The sequence below is a fragment of the Pleurodeles waltl genome, chromosome 6, assembly GCF_031143425.1.
Source record: "Pleurodeles waltl isolate 20211129_DDA chromosome 6, aPleWal1.hap1.20221129, whole genome shotgun sequence".
Classification (NCBI taxonomy): domain Eukaryota; kingdom Metazoa; phylum Chordata; class Amphibia; order Caudata; family Salamandridae; genus Pleurodeles; species Pleurodeles waltl.
This window is the reverse complement of record NC_090445.1, coordinates 1068692568-1068707047: the sequence shown is the minus strand read 5'-3', so window position 1 is coordinate 1068707047 and position 14480 is coordinate 1068692568. Positions and strand designations below refer to the sequence as shown.

Below are 14480 nucleotides of genomic sequence, written 5' to 3'. Positions count from 1 at the left end.
TTTTTAAAGCGCTAGAATACACTTCAAGCTTTTGGGCGCTATGGGATCAGCAGAAGTTCAGAGCGAGAACAAGGAGACTGTAACTTACTGTGTAAAGCATTAAATAGTTTTATCTTGCAGACAGATTTTCATTTTTTTTTTCCTACGGGGAAGATTATTTTTACGGATTTCAGACGCGTTGGAGGGTGGTTGGGAAGGTTATGTGTGGAGGTAGACAATTCCAGAGTGATGGTCCCTGTGTTCTTGAGTGAACATTCACTCCATTGCGGAAGCATAATTCTCGGGCCTTGTATAGTACAGCGTAATTATTAATTCCTCCAGCACTGATGTTAAAAGCATTTAGAACTGGCTGAAATCCCGTTGTTAAACGTGTCTGGAAGAGCATGAATTTAACGGAATCTTTCACTGTGGGAAGAACCCTCTTGAGCAGTATTGATAAATATGGCTATAGGACAGAAGATGGCCCTCTTACACTGCTCGGATTATGTTACTGTTCAAAGAATGATATTCAGTATTGAAGGACAAATGTCCTCTTCTCCAAGAGTAATATTTTTCTTGGGGATGGATTTAGTGGAAGCCATCTGGTTTTACTATTTTTTTAAAGATGTTTTCATATTCTAATGGAGAGAGTAATTTAAATTCATTGAACTAAAGCATTTAATTCCTCTAGGGAGATCTCTAGATCTCTTAACGTCTTCTAAACGTTGATGGTTCTAAAGTTCGCTCTTGATCATTTAAAAGAGCCCATAAAGTATTTGCCAGCGTTTGACAGCCCAGGACACACTTGCTTAAGACTGAGGAGCTACATATGATGTTCAAGGATTTGAGTAAAACCACACAAGGAACCTCCTGCTTTCACAATGTGTTTTTTTTTTTTTTTTTCTGCTTTGATTCATAAATGTTCCTTCAGTTCATTTCAAGTTTGGGGAAATTGGCTTTCTCTTTCTTCAGTTCAGGTGTAAACAGACTACAGTTAAGACATATTTGTGTCAACAGAACCTCAAATTGCCCAACTTAATATTTTTTCTTTATCCATTCATGTGGCTGGACAGTCTTGGAACAAAGATGGATTCTCCAAATGGCTCATCTCCGGGGATACGTGGTATAGGCTAATGTATCGGTAGTATTGCATGAATTACAATGTGTGACCCCTTGTTTAATTTACAACATTAATTGCAGTTGTAAGACTGGGATAGATCATGCTTTTGTGGCAGTAGTGACCTGCTTTCTGGAGAATAGGGTTTTATTTGAAGACTAGATTTTAAAAACGCTTCCTTTTTTTAGGTTTGCCTCCAAACAGCTTGTTTGTGTAGAAGACCACATGCCATCTCAAAAATGCACAGAAAAAGGGGCTTTGGGCCAACGCTGACCTCCGGGTTAACCGTACAGTTTGTTTGTTTCTGGATCATTAAAACTTTGCCGAATGACTTTCAGTTTATACGTCAAGCAGCCCTGGCGCTGCTTAAATCTAGACTTGACTATTGTAGTGCACTTTACCTCAGTATTAACAAGACGGCACAAACGAAGCTGCAGATGGTGCAAAATGCAGTGGCAAGACTGACCCTAGACATCCCTAAACAGTAGTCTGTCTCTAGAGTATTACTCCAACTTCACTGGCTACCTGTGTAAAAGTGCATTATGTTTAAAGCCTTGTGCATTGTTCATAAAGCCCTGTATAATGCAAGGCCCGACAGAACTAGAACTATGTGCACTGGTACGCCACAATTGGAAATCTTTGCTCAGCAGACCATAACTTGGTTGTGGTCCCCAGATTTCATAAAACAAGGTGGGGAGGCAGATCCTTCTCAGTGACAGCAGCCAAGCTTTAGAATTCTCTTCCTTTTCACCTAACCTGCCTGAAATTGCACACTTACTTCAGAAAGGCCTTAAAATCTGACTCTTTCACGAGGTCAGAATTAATTGCGGAGTTTAGAGCCACTTAACTGTAGAGTTTCATATTTGGACTAATTGGTGCCTTGACGCCTTTAGGGCATTTACGCGCTCTTATAAATCTTGTTCATTTCAGTAGAAAAAGAAGACCTTTCCTGTCACATGGAGACTTTTGATTTTACTAATGAGTGGCTAGGAGGAGGGAAATCTAGTTTTAAGAAAGGAGTGCAGGGGTGCCCCTGTTAAATTTATGGAATGAGATGTATTAAAAGGGTTGGAATTCTGAAGTGTAAGGCAAGCGTGTTGGAGGGTGCTCTCATGTGTTAGGATGAAGGATGATGGTGTCTGTGAGTGTTGGGATGGGAATGTGCCCTGTTTGTTGTACAGCCATGTTTCTCTGCCCTTAGAGGCCAGTTGAGAGTATCTGTTTTCCTGGCTTTGAATTGGAGTCATGCTAATCTAGCGTATCTACAGAGGCCTACTCCTGCCTCTTGAAATGAGTAAAGTGCTGGACCTATTGTGCGACATGGTGGGGAGCGCCAAAATGCTTTCATTGACAGACAGTGGTCTACTGATCTAGATGTGAGTTTGGCACCGCGGTTGGTTGTGCCAGCTACTACGTTTTGAGTAAAAAAAAATTTTTTTACCAGATTTTGTGTCGCTGGAGTAGCAGCCTAGTGGCCCAGTTGTGTAAAGTTCAGCTTCTATAGGCTTACCTAAATCCTAGCGATAACATCCCAAGCGTATGTTGTGTCTGTGTAACCTCCATGGTACTTGCATGGCGTGTGCTATTAAGCCAAAGTAATGAATTCCTGTGATCAGTTTTAGATACCCTAAGCCTGGCTATTTGCACAAGATGGAGATGAGGTTGTTTTCCCAGATAGTGGAAGTATTTTACTGACACTTCTAAAGCTGAAGTGAGGAACCTGAAAGAGTATACTGAAGAAAGAGTTAGCAATTCAATTAGGCCTTGCTGGAACAGGAGCTGCTGATTAGACCGAATACTGGCAATGGTGAATTGCATCTGTCTGATTTCACTCTTCAGTTGACTAAAGACAGCCAGGTGCAGACGTTTCACACTTCTTTATGTCGCTGTTTTGGTGCACCAGGCTTGGACTAAACCCTTTGTGAAAGATCAGTGTACACAGTTTGTATGTGGAGAGCAGCCTGGGAAGGACAATTAAAAAGAGACCCACCCCAGACTGTTTGTTTGTTTTTTAAGATTTGTAGGTACGGGATGTGGATCCGCTATCAACATGTATAAAAGTTAGACTTAAATAAACACACTTTGTTCAAGTTCCAAGTCATAGATGACCAAGGAATGGAGTGCTTCACAGGGTATTTAGAGGATACAGTGTGACCAGGGCTGGTGTCTGCCTGATGGCCAGTTGCCCATAAATGAGGGAACATCACCTGAACACTGCACTTCTGCTGCAGGAGTACAGGGCATTGGCATAGCATTAGCTCTGCAGCTCCTGTGGTGCGGGAGACACCGAAGATCCAGAGGGCACAGCAGTCACACAAAATGACTGTGCACGGGCAGATGGGCCCTCCATGTACTTTGCTGGCCCCCCTCAAGTTTCTTTACACCACTGATGCAAGGTGTACCTAATAGCCCACTGTTAGAAATTGGGTCTCTAGTTGGGAGAGGTATGCACCCTGTATAAGTAGGGACCACAATCCTAGTCCGGATACGTCCCGACACAGCCTAAATTATCCTATGCTCACTTTCCAATAGCTTGGCACAGAGTAGGCAGGCTTAACATAGAAGCAATGTGTAAAGTATTTCTGCAAAAACTCGCACAGTAACACAGTAAAAACACCACGAAACCTTCACACCACATTAGGAAAATATAATATTTATCTGAATATAAAGAGACCTAAACAACAAAAATCCAATGTGCACAACTCAAGATATCACTTTTTAAAGGCTTAGATGGGTCTCAGTCCATAAAAATCAGCAGCTGTAGCTTTTTTAACACACAGTACCAGGGATGTGTCAAAAATAACGATGCAGAGGAGGTTATACATTGAAAAATAAAGTGATGCATCTATTTTTTTTTTTCTAGCGTGCCAGCGGTGATGTGTCGATTCTTTCCTCATGGGGAAGGCGATGCGTCGATTTCCGTGTCTGCAACCTTGGCTCCTTACTGCGATGCAGGGATATTTTGACACCTAGGGAAATGCGTGAGAAATAAAAAACATGCTAGGAGCATAAAACAGGCGCTGCGTTGATCCGGTAGGTGATTCAGTGTTTTTTTTTTTCCAGCTGCGAGACAGACAATACATCGAATTTTGCAGGCCTTGCATTGATTTTCCGACGGTGGATTTTCTCTCTCTGGTGATGTCTTTGATTGTCCTGAGACTTCTTGACAGGGGGCAAGCTCAGTCCAAATCCGTGCAGATCACTTGTAGAGAAGGCACTGTCCTTCCAGCACAGTCAGGGAGCAGCAGGAGAGCAGTCCTTCCAGAACAACAGTCCAGATGAGTCCTTTGGCCAGCACCACAGTCCTTCTGACAGTCAAGTTGTAGGTCCAGAAGTGTCTGAGTGTGTGAGGGGGTTCACAGACCCAGTATACATACCCAAATGTGCCTTTGAAGTGGAGGAGACTTCAGAGAATGGTTTCGACATGGACTAGTTCACCTTTTACCCCAGTCCTGTCTGCCAGAAGATCTGAGGGGGAGGAGGAGAGTTATTGGTCCTTTGTGTGAGGACAGGCCACTAGCCTTTGAAGTGTGAGAGCCTCTCCACCCTTCTTGCCCAGGAAGGCCCATCATTATGCAGATGAATGCTGATGCAGTTGATTGTCCTGTATTGATGGCTGTCTGGGTTCTTGTTTAGGTTCCCTAATTAAAACTGTAATTTTGCGCAAGTTCTCAACTTTGACTGTATTCCTGATGGTTACCTTTTTCATACTGAATACACTAGGCCTTCAGGAGTAGATCGTTTTTGCAAAATGTTAAAGCCTGTAGTCTGGTATTGTTACCTAGAATTTTATACATTACTGTAGTAGGCAGAGGCTTTGGCATTGGTTACTCCCACTGACAAACTTTGGGGGGGTTGAAGATTTCCACTTTGATAATCTTGTTGACTGTCTTAAAGACTATATATGCTTTGGCCTGTTTTGTGTTTGTATGAGTACTTACTTGGGGGTTGCCTTTTGAGAAAGCTTATGTGCAGCACAGCTGGTCAGAGTTGATTATGGTGATATGCCAGAGATAATGTTATAGACCTGATTGGTTTATTAGGAAAAGTTATGTCTGATGCTATAGGTCATGTCAACCTTTTGTGAAAAGTTACAGCAGAAGGCTAGACTTACTTGTTGCAAACAACGTATGTTAAAGCCAAAATCCCTTAAGAGTGGATTGGTATTATGCCATGTTGAATCCTGTAAATATTTATTTTGTTAAATGGAAACTCAAATTATTGGAGTAGGTTTAGGGACTTTGGTTCTGGATAGCCCCTCTGACAAACCAGAGAGGTGGTGGGGAAGAGGGTACAAGATTTTTACTGTGATAATATTTGATATGCACTCTTAAAAGGAATTATATATTTTTGCCAGCTGGAATATTGTAACTATGTTTAGGTGTCGCTGATCACTTTTAGCGGTCTGTTGTCGAAAGGCCTCTTCTAGAGCGCACTGGAAATTGACAGTGAGTTTAGAGCGGGCCTGTTACTTAGCATTGGTTGGCTTTCATGCCGCTCTCCTTTGCTTTCTTCTTATTCAGTGGCTTTCTTTTCTCTTGAGTTTGTCCATTTCCTTGAGTATAGCTTCTTTACCATCTTTCGAGTGGCTGACTTCTATCTTTCCACTGCTCATTTTTTAGTGAATTACTTTTTCTTTAAAGACTCCACGAGAGTACATGTGTTTTCCTGTCCTCTCCCCAGCATAATGTTTGCCACCACTCAAATACCTGCCCGTGTTTATCTTCCTCCTCCCCAACCCCAGCTAGTTGTTTTCAATACCAGAGGCTTTTCTGCCTTTTAATATATTACCCCCCATCTGCGCAGCAACCCAGAGCTCCTTCGTTGCTCTCTTGCCTGTTTCCTGCTCACCCCCCCTCCCCCCCCCAAAAAAAAATCCCCCTCCTTACTGGCGTTTCCGTCCATTTAACCTTGGCTTCTCCAATCCTTCCTTCACTAGCCAAATGTTCTTTCCAGTCTGCGACCGGCTGCCCTGTTGTAGAAAAAGCACATTCGTGCAAGCAGAAAACGCATGCTAGTGTCACTGTGCCATTTTTCTTTCATTCTTTATTTTTGTACATCATTAGTAAAAACATTGGCGAAGTCAGTAGGTCAAAGAAACGACCTTTTGGCTTTACCAGTGCTTGTTAATTTTGAATGTATGTGACGTAATGAGCAGAATGTGTCTAATTCCGATGAGTGTTTTACTTTTGACACCTAATGCAAGCCAGGCTGCAGCTCGGACACCAGGAAGCTCTGGTTGTCTTTCGAGTAAATCATTTGTAAGAAGTCCATGGGGGGAAGTGAGGGAGACAACTTCCAGCTCTTCTTCAAGTTGAGGTGGATTCCTTTTTTCCCCGGATGCAGTGTGGGTACAATTGTTGAAACACTGTACTGAAACAACGGTTATGGTAATTTGTCGACCTAGATCCTGGTTCCAGCATGTGAACAGTTGTTGGGACCAGAACCCATCTGGTCGCCACTCAGTTCCTGCAGTGGGCACAGTTCGTATGTCTAATAAAAAATAATGTGAGGGATTGTCAGTCTTTTCTGTTGCTGTTGACTAGTGTGGAGAGGTTGGTTAAAGGGGAATTTGGGAGGGGTTGGGGTACAGCTAATATACATAGCATATAGGTTCAATGAGACTTGAATGTGATCATGTTCGACTGTCCTTTCTACTGGTGGTCGGGGGTGTGTCTGTGTCTTGTGTTTTTGGGCAAGGCAGAAAGCATAGTCCTCTTCCAAATCCCTCACATGTTCATCTGAAAGTACTGCACCCTGGTAGGGCAGAGGTTCTTGTAGACATGCACATTCACCCCCTAATGTGCAACAGACTAAGCAGATGATTGGCTGGCCACAACCATGGGAAGGTCTAATTTGATTTGTTACAGGAGAGAAATAATTTGCCTCACTACATGTTTTCTGAAGCACACAACAAGCCTCTGGAACTAGACATTATCCATGTAGGTATACTTGGAGAATGAGCATTAGGTAACTGAACTAGAAGAGCACCTGTGACTTCAGGTGACCACAAAACCTCACACGTGGGGATAAACCTATACAAAGGTTTGGGCCTGAAGGTCCTATTCTTTTACCCCTAGGGTCGCACACAGTCCTGATGATCAAGCTGTTCACACGTCTAGGATTCTTTGCAAAATCCCAGTGGCACTTTCATTTACACCCTATCGCAGACGGTCATGGTCCACAACCAACCGGGTAGGGAGGGCGCTCTTCTACAAACCCTCTTGAAGTGCTTGGTGCACTGATCCCTTACCACAAGGTTCCAGTCTAGAACTGTCTCGGTTACTGCAGGGTACAATTGTACCAGGAACCTTGGAACTTCATGAGCAGTCAAACGCGCCTGGTATCCTCCACTGAATGCAAGGTCTCCAAACACACCGGAAACTTCAGTGTACCAGTGTCCCCTGCCTCCGTACCAGTCCTCGTCCATTGCACATCTTGGACCCTCAAGAGGCAGCCATATACCTAGACAGCTAGGACTTACATTTGAGTACCAAAAATGTCTCCATGTCATCAGGTACACAAGGGTACCTCTTTTGATTGCCTTTAGAAATTGTTTCTTTCAGGTGTGTTACTTCAGTTGGTTTGGTTGAAATGAATGAAGGCTACTACTTACAGATTGTGCCTTTTTAGGAAGGCCTCGGAATGGAAATTGGTGACCTGAATGACATGAACTCGAGTATCAAAAAGAACAAGCATTTACAATGCAATGGGTCTTGCGTTTGCTCATGTTAGAGCTGATCGCGTTGTAAACTCCTAACACAACTTTTCACCTATCGAGCAAAAGTGTATTTATGTACAAAACCCGAAAAAGTGAAATCCAGTATGTAAAGCGCTCGACTTCTGCCAAGCGAGATCGCGCTCGTGAATTAGAGATAAAAGTCCACGAGCCCGATGGAAAACAGCGAGCCTCGCATGTTTTCTGTACTTGGTCACTTAGCTCGATGAGGGCTTGCCACCGGAAAAGGCATGACATATGCGTGCCTTTGACTAATGAAAGAAGCAGATTTTATTAGGGAAGCCCACTAACCAATAAAAGACACTGACGTGAAGTTGACAGGGCTCCGAACCCTTTTCTAAATACAAAAGAGTCTTGCTGCGTAACGCATGCGCGAGCACATGCAACGCAGGCTCGACCCTAAAAAACTCCCCTAAGGAAGTCCTTCCCTGGGTATAAGTGTATTCCGAACATTAATCGGTCATTTCGGACTAACATGTCCACATAGGGTGATCACCCGTCCGTACATTTCACTGACTGCCCGTAATTCCGCCCTGCCGTCCGTTGTCCGTGATGAAAACCTTAACAGATGGCATGTGTCCGTAATTTTAGCCTTTCACCTAAAGGACAACGGAGGCAGGGCGAAATTGCGGGCAGATGAGTTTCCCCAGCTGGATTGAAAGGCAGGGTGTCCCCTGTGCTCGGAGGGAGGGACAGACAGATAAGAAAAGGCCTTCTTGCTAGAGTGCCTCCCTTAAGGAAATGCAAATGTGCAAACTGGTAAATCTGCAAATGTAAAGGGTCTTGAAAACCTGCACTGACTTTAAACAAAGGAGTCACTTAAAGCTTTCTGATGGCAAAAGATGTTTTCCTTTTAGATAGGTACCTTAAGGGTATTTCAAGGTGAGCTGTGGAGTGTGTGGTTTTAATGGAGTGTTATGAAAAAAAGTTAGTACTATGTATAAACTGTATTATTCAACTCTGTATTTGAGAAGCACTTTTTAATATTTAACCGAAATGTATTTGCGCATTTTGTAGCAGCCTATATTATGATGTAATTGTATTTATATAGCGCTTACTATCCCTGACGAAGCGTCAAATGCATGTTTAAAATAAGAACTTACACATTCACAGTTCTTCCAGGGGCCTCGGTACCTCATAGTACTAACAAACACTGGCAAAGCCAATAGGTCTCGTCTGCGCAAGAGTTATTGGCCTTGCCAATGTGTTTTAGCCATATTGTACATTTGAGTGGCTGCTGTTAATGGCATAATGGTGTGGAGTGGAGTCAAGCGGCATAGGAGCAGTGGCGTAGAGCCCAGTGTTGCAGGGTACAGTGCAGTTTTTTAGAGTGCATTGGCGTAGAGTGCAGTGGTTTAGAGTGGCATGGGACAGAGTAGAGTGGCATAGAGTGCAGTGGAGGAGAGTTGCATACAATACAGTGGCAGAGTGCAGTAGTGTAGAGTGGTGCAGTGGCATAGAGTGCAGAGTAGACTCATGTGGCAGAGTGCAGTGGCGTAGTGCAGAGTGGTGTAGAGTATACTGCTTTACAGAGCAGTTGCGTGGAGTGAAGCAGAGAAGACTGGCATGTAGTGCAGTGGCATTGAGTGCAGTAGTACAGAGTAGATTGGTGTACAATACAGTGGCGGAGAGTGTAATGTTGCGGAGTAGAATCAGTGCAGTGATGTAGAGTGGCACAGAGCAGTGGCGTAGAATGCAGTGATGCAGAGTAGAGGGCAGTGCCGTGCAGTTGTTTAGAGTGTATTGGCACAGAGGGCAGTGGCAGAGTGGCATACAATAGAGTGGCAGAGAGTGCAGTAACGCAGAGTGGTGCAGTGTCCGTGCAGAGTAGACTTGTGAGATAAATGTAGAGTCCCAGGCACACACTCTAGTGCTGTGTGACAACAGACAAGTTGTGGCTTCTTCATATCCTGTCATTTAGGTGTGGGACTGTCGGCCACACCATCTGCCCCGCCACTTTATATATTTTTTTTAGATTGAAAGTCCACGGGTGGTTAGGGTAAGCCAGATGTTTTTGTTCAATGTGTTTAAACTTACATAAGATTAATTACCTTACAGTTTTCCAAACTGTTTGCCAGGGGTTTTAAAACGTTCAGAAACATTATCAAAAATGTGCTCCTCAATTTCTCCTCAAAGATTGGGTAGATTTGGGTAGGGGGTGATGGCCTTGCCGCAGTACTGAAGGGCATTAATTTACTACTGAACAAGGACGTAATGTGACGCCTGAATGTAGCATACCAGGAGGCAATCACAAAAAGACCACAGTGAATAAATAGTGCTATGTTAAAAAGTAAACAAATGCACTGAAAACATACTGAGGCATGGCCTCCCTTGAGTGTGTCTGTAAAACTGACATTTGTTCTTGAATTTTGACCCTTTTGTCCTGAATTTTTACCCTTTGTCCTGAATTTGCATCAATGCCAGGTGGTCACCCTAGGTCCAAAGACCCCTGGAACCTGTGATGGCTAATTGAGAGGGCTGTGGTATTTGTACTCCCTGCACGCTGTGACGCAAAGAAAGGGGGCGGGACTCCAGACAACTTAATTTCTAGGGCCAATAGGGCTAATGACAGGCGCTTTCTGTTGTGATCGAAGGTGGGGGTGGAGCTTACAAATGACTGACGGGCATGGGAAAACCGGGTGGACTGCTTTTGCGAACATTGGCCGGCCTTTTAACCTACTTTGGAATGTAGGCTTACAAACTTCACCAGCTTACAGTGCTTCCTGTTTTTCCCCCTGACCCGAGCGCGTATTTTCTCAGACTAAGACGTTCACACGGCTGAAAGCTTCCCAAGAAGCACCAACCCCCCACGGGTGGGCTATTTCGTTCGCTCTTGTAACATAATCTACCCGCAGAGCTCTTCCGAACTTGGCACGACTCAGAAATGTTTTATATAACCTGGTGTCCCACAGGCCCGGGTCCCAGGTGCTGCTGCCGTCTCTTTATTTGAGGTGTTTTTCTTGCCATGCGCGGCCGGTTTCTGTAAGAAGGGGTGTTAGCGTGGTCTGGGCCCCTTTCAGTCCGGTTGCTGGTGCTCGTGAGGGCTTGTGCCAGCCACGGCCCTAGAAGGAATTAAAGAAGCATGTACTGGGCAGGCCACGCCGGGCAGCTGCCCCTCTGACCTGGCATATACCTAGCCTTTCCCGGAGCCCGTGGAGTCATGGAAACTCTAAGAGAATCTGTTCTCCATTTAACCCTCCAGATGTCTACCTACAAGCGGGCCACGCTGGACGAAGAGGAGCTGTTGGACTCCATCGGCGAGGGCGAGATTTACCCCAATGGAATCCAGGTAGGATCTCGTTAATACCACGGTACTGCTTTGTGCTTGTGCTGTACATGTAGATATTCACCCTTAATGCAATCCAAGTATGATCTCGTGCTACTATTGCACTGTTATTTGTATAGCGCTTACTACACCGGTGTGGGGTGCTGAAGAGCTAACCCGCGCTGGTGTACTCTGCAACATGTTAATGTGTGTTTAGAAGGGTTTTCTTTCTGGTTTGAGTCTATGTGGGAAGTGTTTGCATGTTGTGTATGCTGGCCAACGTGGTGCTATTATCATGTTCTGGGATGCAGCTCTTATTGTTGTGATGGATGAGGAAGTGTGACATTCGCACATTCTTCTAGGTTGTGTTACACAAGGAACTCTGATTAGCTCTGCATGTCCGTGTATTGTTTGTATTTTTTTCCTTTTTTGTACTCGCTCTGGTTTCCTATGCTGGTTGTAGCAGGAGGTCTTCTTGACCTTTGGGAGGGGCATCAGAATGTGTAATTCGGTTTCGAGTAAAGGGAATCTGAAATCTACCCGGATTGGCGGTGTTAAAGCCCTCCTTTATGATTTTCAATGAAAGTGAGTTTCTGTGATGCATTGCATTATATTCATCCTTTTATTAGGTCTTTCCTACTATACTAGAAAGCTCATGCGCTGCCTCCTGCAAGAACGTGTGGGCTTCCCAAGAGCATACTGGTGCTTAGAGCCCGCCCACTGCTTTATCATTGGATGGCTTTCCTGCCACTCTCTTGTGCCTGCTTGTTATTCATGTGCCAGCTTCTCAATCATGTATTTATTCCTCCCTTGGAGCATAACCTCTTCACCTTCTTGTTTCAGTGGCTTTTTTTCTATGCTTCCACTGCTTGATTTCCTTTTGTGTTAAGCACTCTATGGGGTGGTTCATGTGTGTTCCAGCTGTCTACCTTGTGTCTCTCTCCTTGCACTCTGTGTTGCTTTCTCTCACCTGTTGTTTCTCCCTGCCCAATTCATGTTGCAATCTTACTGCCCCTTTTGCTGTCTCACCAATGTGCTTCTCCCCAACTGCTCCATATTATTTTTACAGCTTACTTCCCCTGTGCTCCACATAGCTCTTTCTCAGTCTTTCTTCCCACCCTTTGTCCCCCACGTGTTGCTTAATCCCCCTACCCCTTGTGTTTCAACTTCCAGTGTTGCTTCCCCCCACCAGCTTAAAAACCCACATTCACAATTTTCTTTTTAGTTACTGATCCAACACTTATTTTTCTTTGTAGTTAATGTCAAAGTGGCCACTGCATTTTATAGGATGTGTGGTGTGTGCACCTACCAAATGAGGTAGCAAGCTATCAAAAGTTTTTAGTTTTTTTTGTTTTTGTAATTCATTAGCCATATTGAATAGTCATGGATGATGTACAGCATGGCCAATCACCATAGGCAAAGTCAGTAGGTCCCATAGGGCAGCTTTTCACTGGCATGTCCTGTATTTGTAAGTTCTGACCTGTCAAAATATCGGGAACAGTAGTGAAATCTGGTATTTTCTCTTTTGTAAACCTAAAACAGCGAACAAATAGGTAAAAAGTATTTCAGAGCTGTGAACATTGCTTCACAACGATAATTACAGCAAACAAAGGAGTAATTGCTAGGTTACAACAGAATGCTGGCAATTTTACATTATTTTTTTCACTTTCCAGCTCTTGGCTGTTCAAGAACAGCAGATTGTAAACAAACGGCCAGTATTTGTTCTAAGGTGGATGGCAACCGTGTCCCCTGTGAAGTCAGTGTGCCTTCACCCCCTCCTTGGGCAGCTTTTACAGTTGGCTAGTGTCCAGCCGGACCTCCTCCAGACTGCGGCAGCCCTGGTTCAGCTAGTAGGGCACAGCCAGTGCCGCTGAGGCTGCAAACGTAATCCTTTTTACTTAGTGAGTGCTCTGGAGTGCCTCCGACACTAACCCACGTCGGAAAAGCGCAGAAGAATATGTATAAAATGCTTGGAGGCATCTTCTTAAAGCCCCCATGACTTCTTGGCACTACCAAGGGTCGTCAAAAATACTTTTTTTTCCATATAGGATACTAATCTTGTACTGCCACTATGGTGCAAAAGATCCTCTCTTGCTTTTCCCTCAACATATGTCCTTGAGCTAGTGTGCCATGTTCTGGTCTGCAAAGTTAAAGGCTTCTCTAAACCCCCGACTGCTGTATGCACATCTATGGGTAACTGTGAGACACTCTGTTGCCTACATCGGGGTGGGACTTGCCGCTGGAGTGACCAAACTGTCTGTAGGTCTTTACGTGGGTTGTTCTGCTGTTGGTTCTCGAGTGGGCACCGAAAGCGGTTATGGTTGCAAAGGCAATGCAAGCATTCTATTGGGTCGCTGTGCTACATCTTTGTGATGTGAATGTAAACATTGACTTATCATGCAGACCAACAGGGGGCTTCGTTGCTACCATTGTGCTAAGTGGAATAAACGTAAACATTCACACAGAACGTAATCCACGAGAGCCCCCTTGCTACCATTGAGCCACGTGTTTGTGCCATACATGTAAATAACCACGTGTGATGCAATCCTAGCATGACTTCATTGCTCTCATCATGCTATGTGCTTCTGCTATTAATGTAAGCATTCAAACATAATGCAATCTAGGTGGGGCCTCAGTGCTACCAATGTGCTATGTGTACTATAAATGTAGACCTTGACACAATGGAATTCATCTATGACCTCTCTAATATCTTTGAGCTATAAGCTTCTACTTCGAATGTTCATATTAACACATAATTCAATCCAAGTACCTCATTGCGACCAATATTATATGTGGTTTTGGGATACATGTAAACGTGTCCCTAATTCAAGCCTGCTATTCCCTCACTGACTCTGTTGCACTATATTATGCACTCCTTAAGGCACTTGTAAACACTCGCCTATAATGCAATTATGTCTCTAAGTCCGATATCAAAATGCTGTGCTATGTTATGTAGGTAAATTCTCACCTGTAATACAATTAAAGTATTGCTGCTATTGTGCCTGTGCTACAAATGTAAGCATTCATCAACAGTGCAATCGAGGGGTCCCTTCATCTCTACCATTGTGCTTGTGCAGCGCATGTAAACCTTCATCCCTAATGCAGAGTTGGTAGGTACTCCTACATACCACAATGCTTTGTTGTACTTGTGCCGTAGATGTAAACCTGCGCCCATATTGCTATGGAAGTATAACCTCATAGCTATCATTGTGCTACATGCTTGTGCTATGAATGTAGGCCTTCATCCTTGAAGCAATCCAGACGGGCCTCGTCGTTACCGATCATAGCCACCAGGTCAAACATTGAGGTTCGACCTCCTTGCTGTGATTGTACGACATGCTTGTGAGAAGCCTAAGTGTTCTCCCCTTGTGGATCCAGCT

At 44.2% G+C, this 14480-nt stretch overlaps 1 protein-coding gene across 2 annotated transcripts in view; it reads left to right on the top strand.

The window, feature by feature from the left end:
- The window catches only part of ECE1 (endothelin converting enzyme 1), a 355802-nt gene that overhangs the window by 60690 nt on the left and 280632 nt on the right, over positions 1-14480 (top strand). Inside the window, exon 2 of one of the 2 annotated variants that reach the window (XM_069240079.1) lies at positions 11038-11124. In XM_069240079.1, the coding sequence (XP_069096180.1) occupies positions 11038-11124 (87 nt within the window). Of the gene's footprint in view, positions 1-10854; positions 11125-14480 lie in introns of those variants that run through there. The other variant, XM_069240078.1, reaches the window with a different exon arrangement.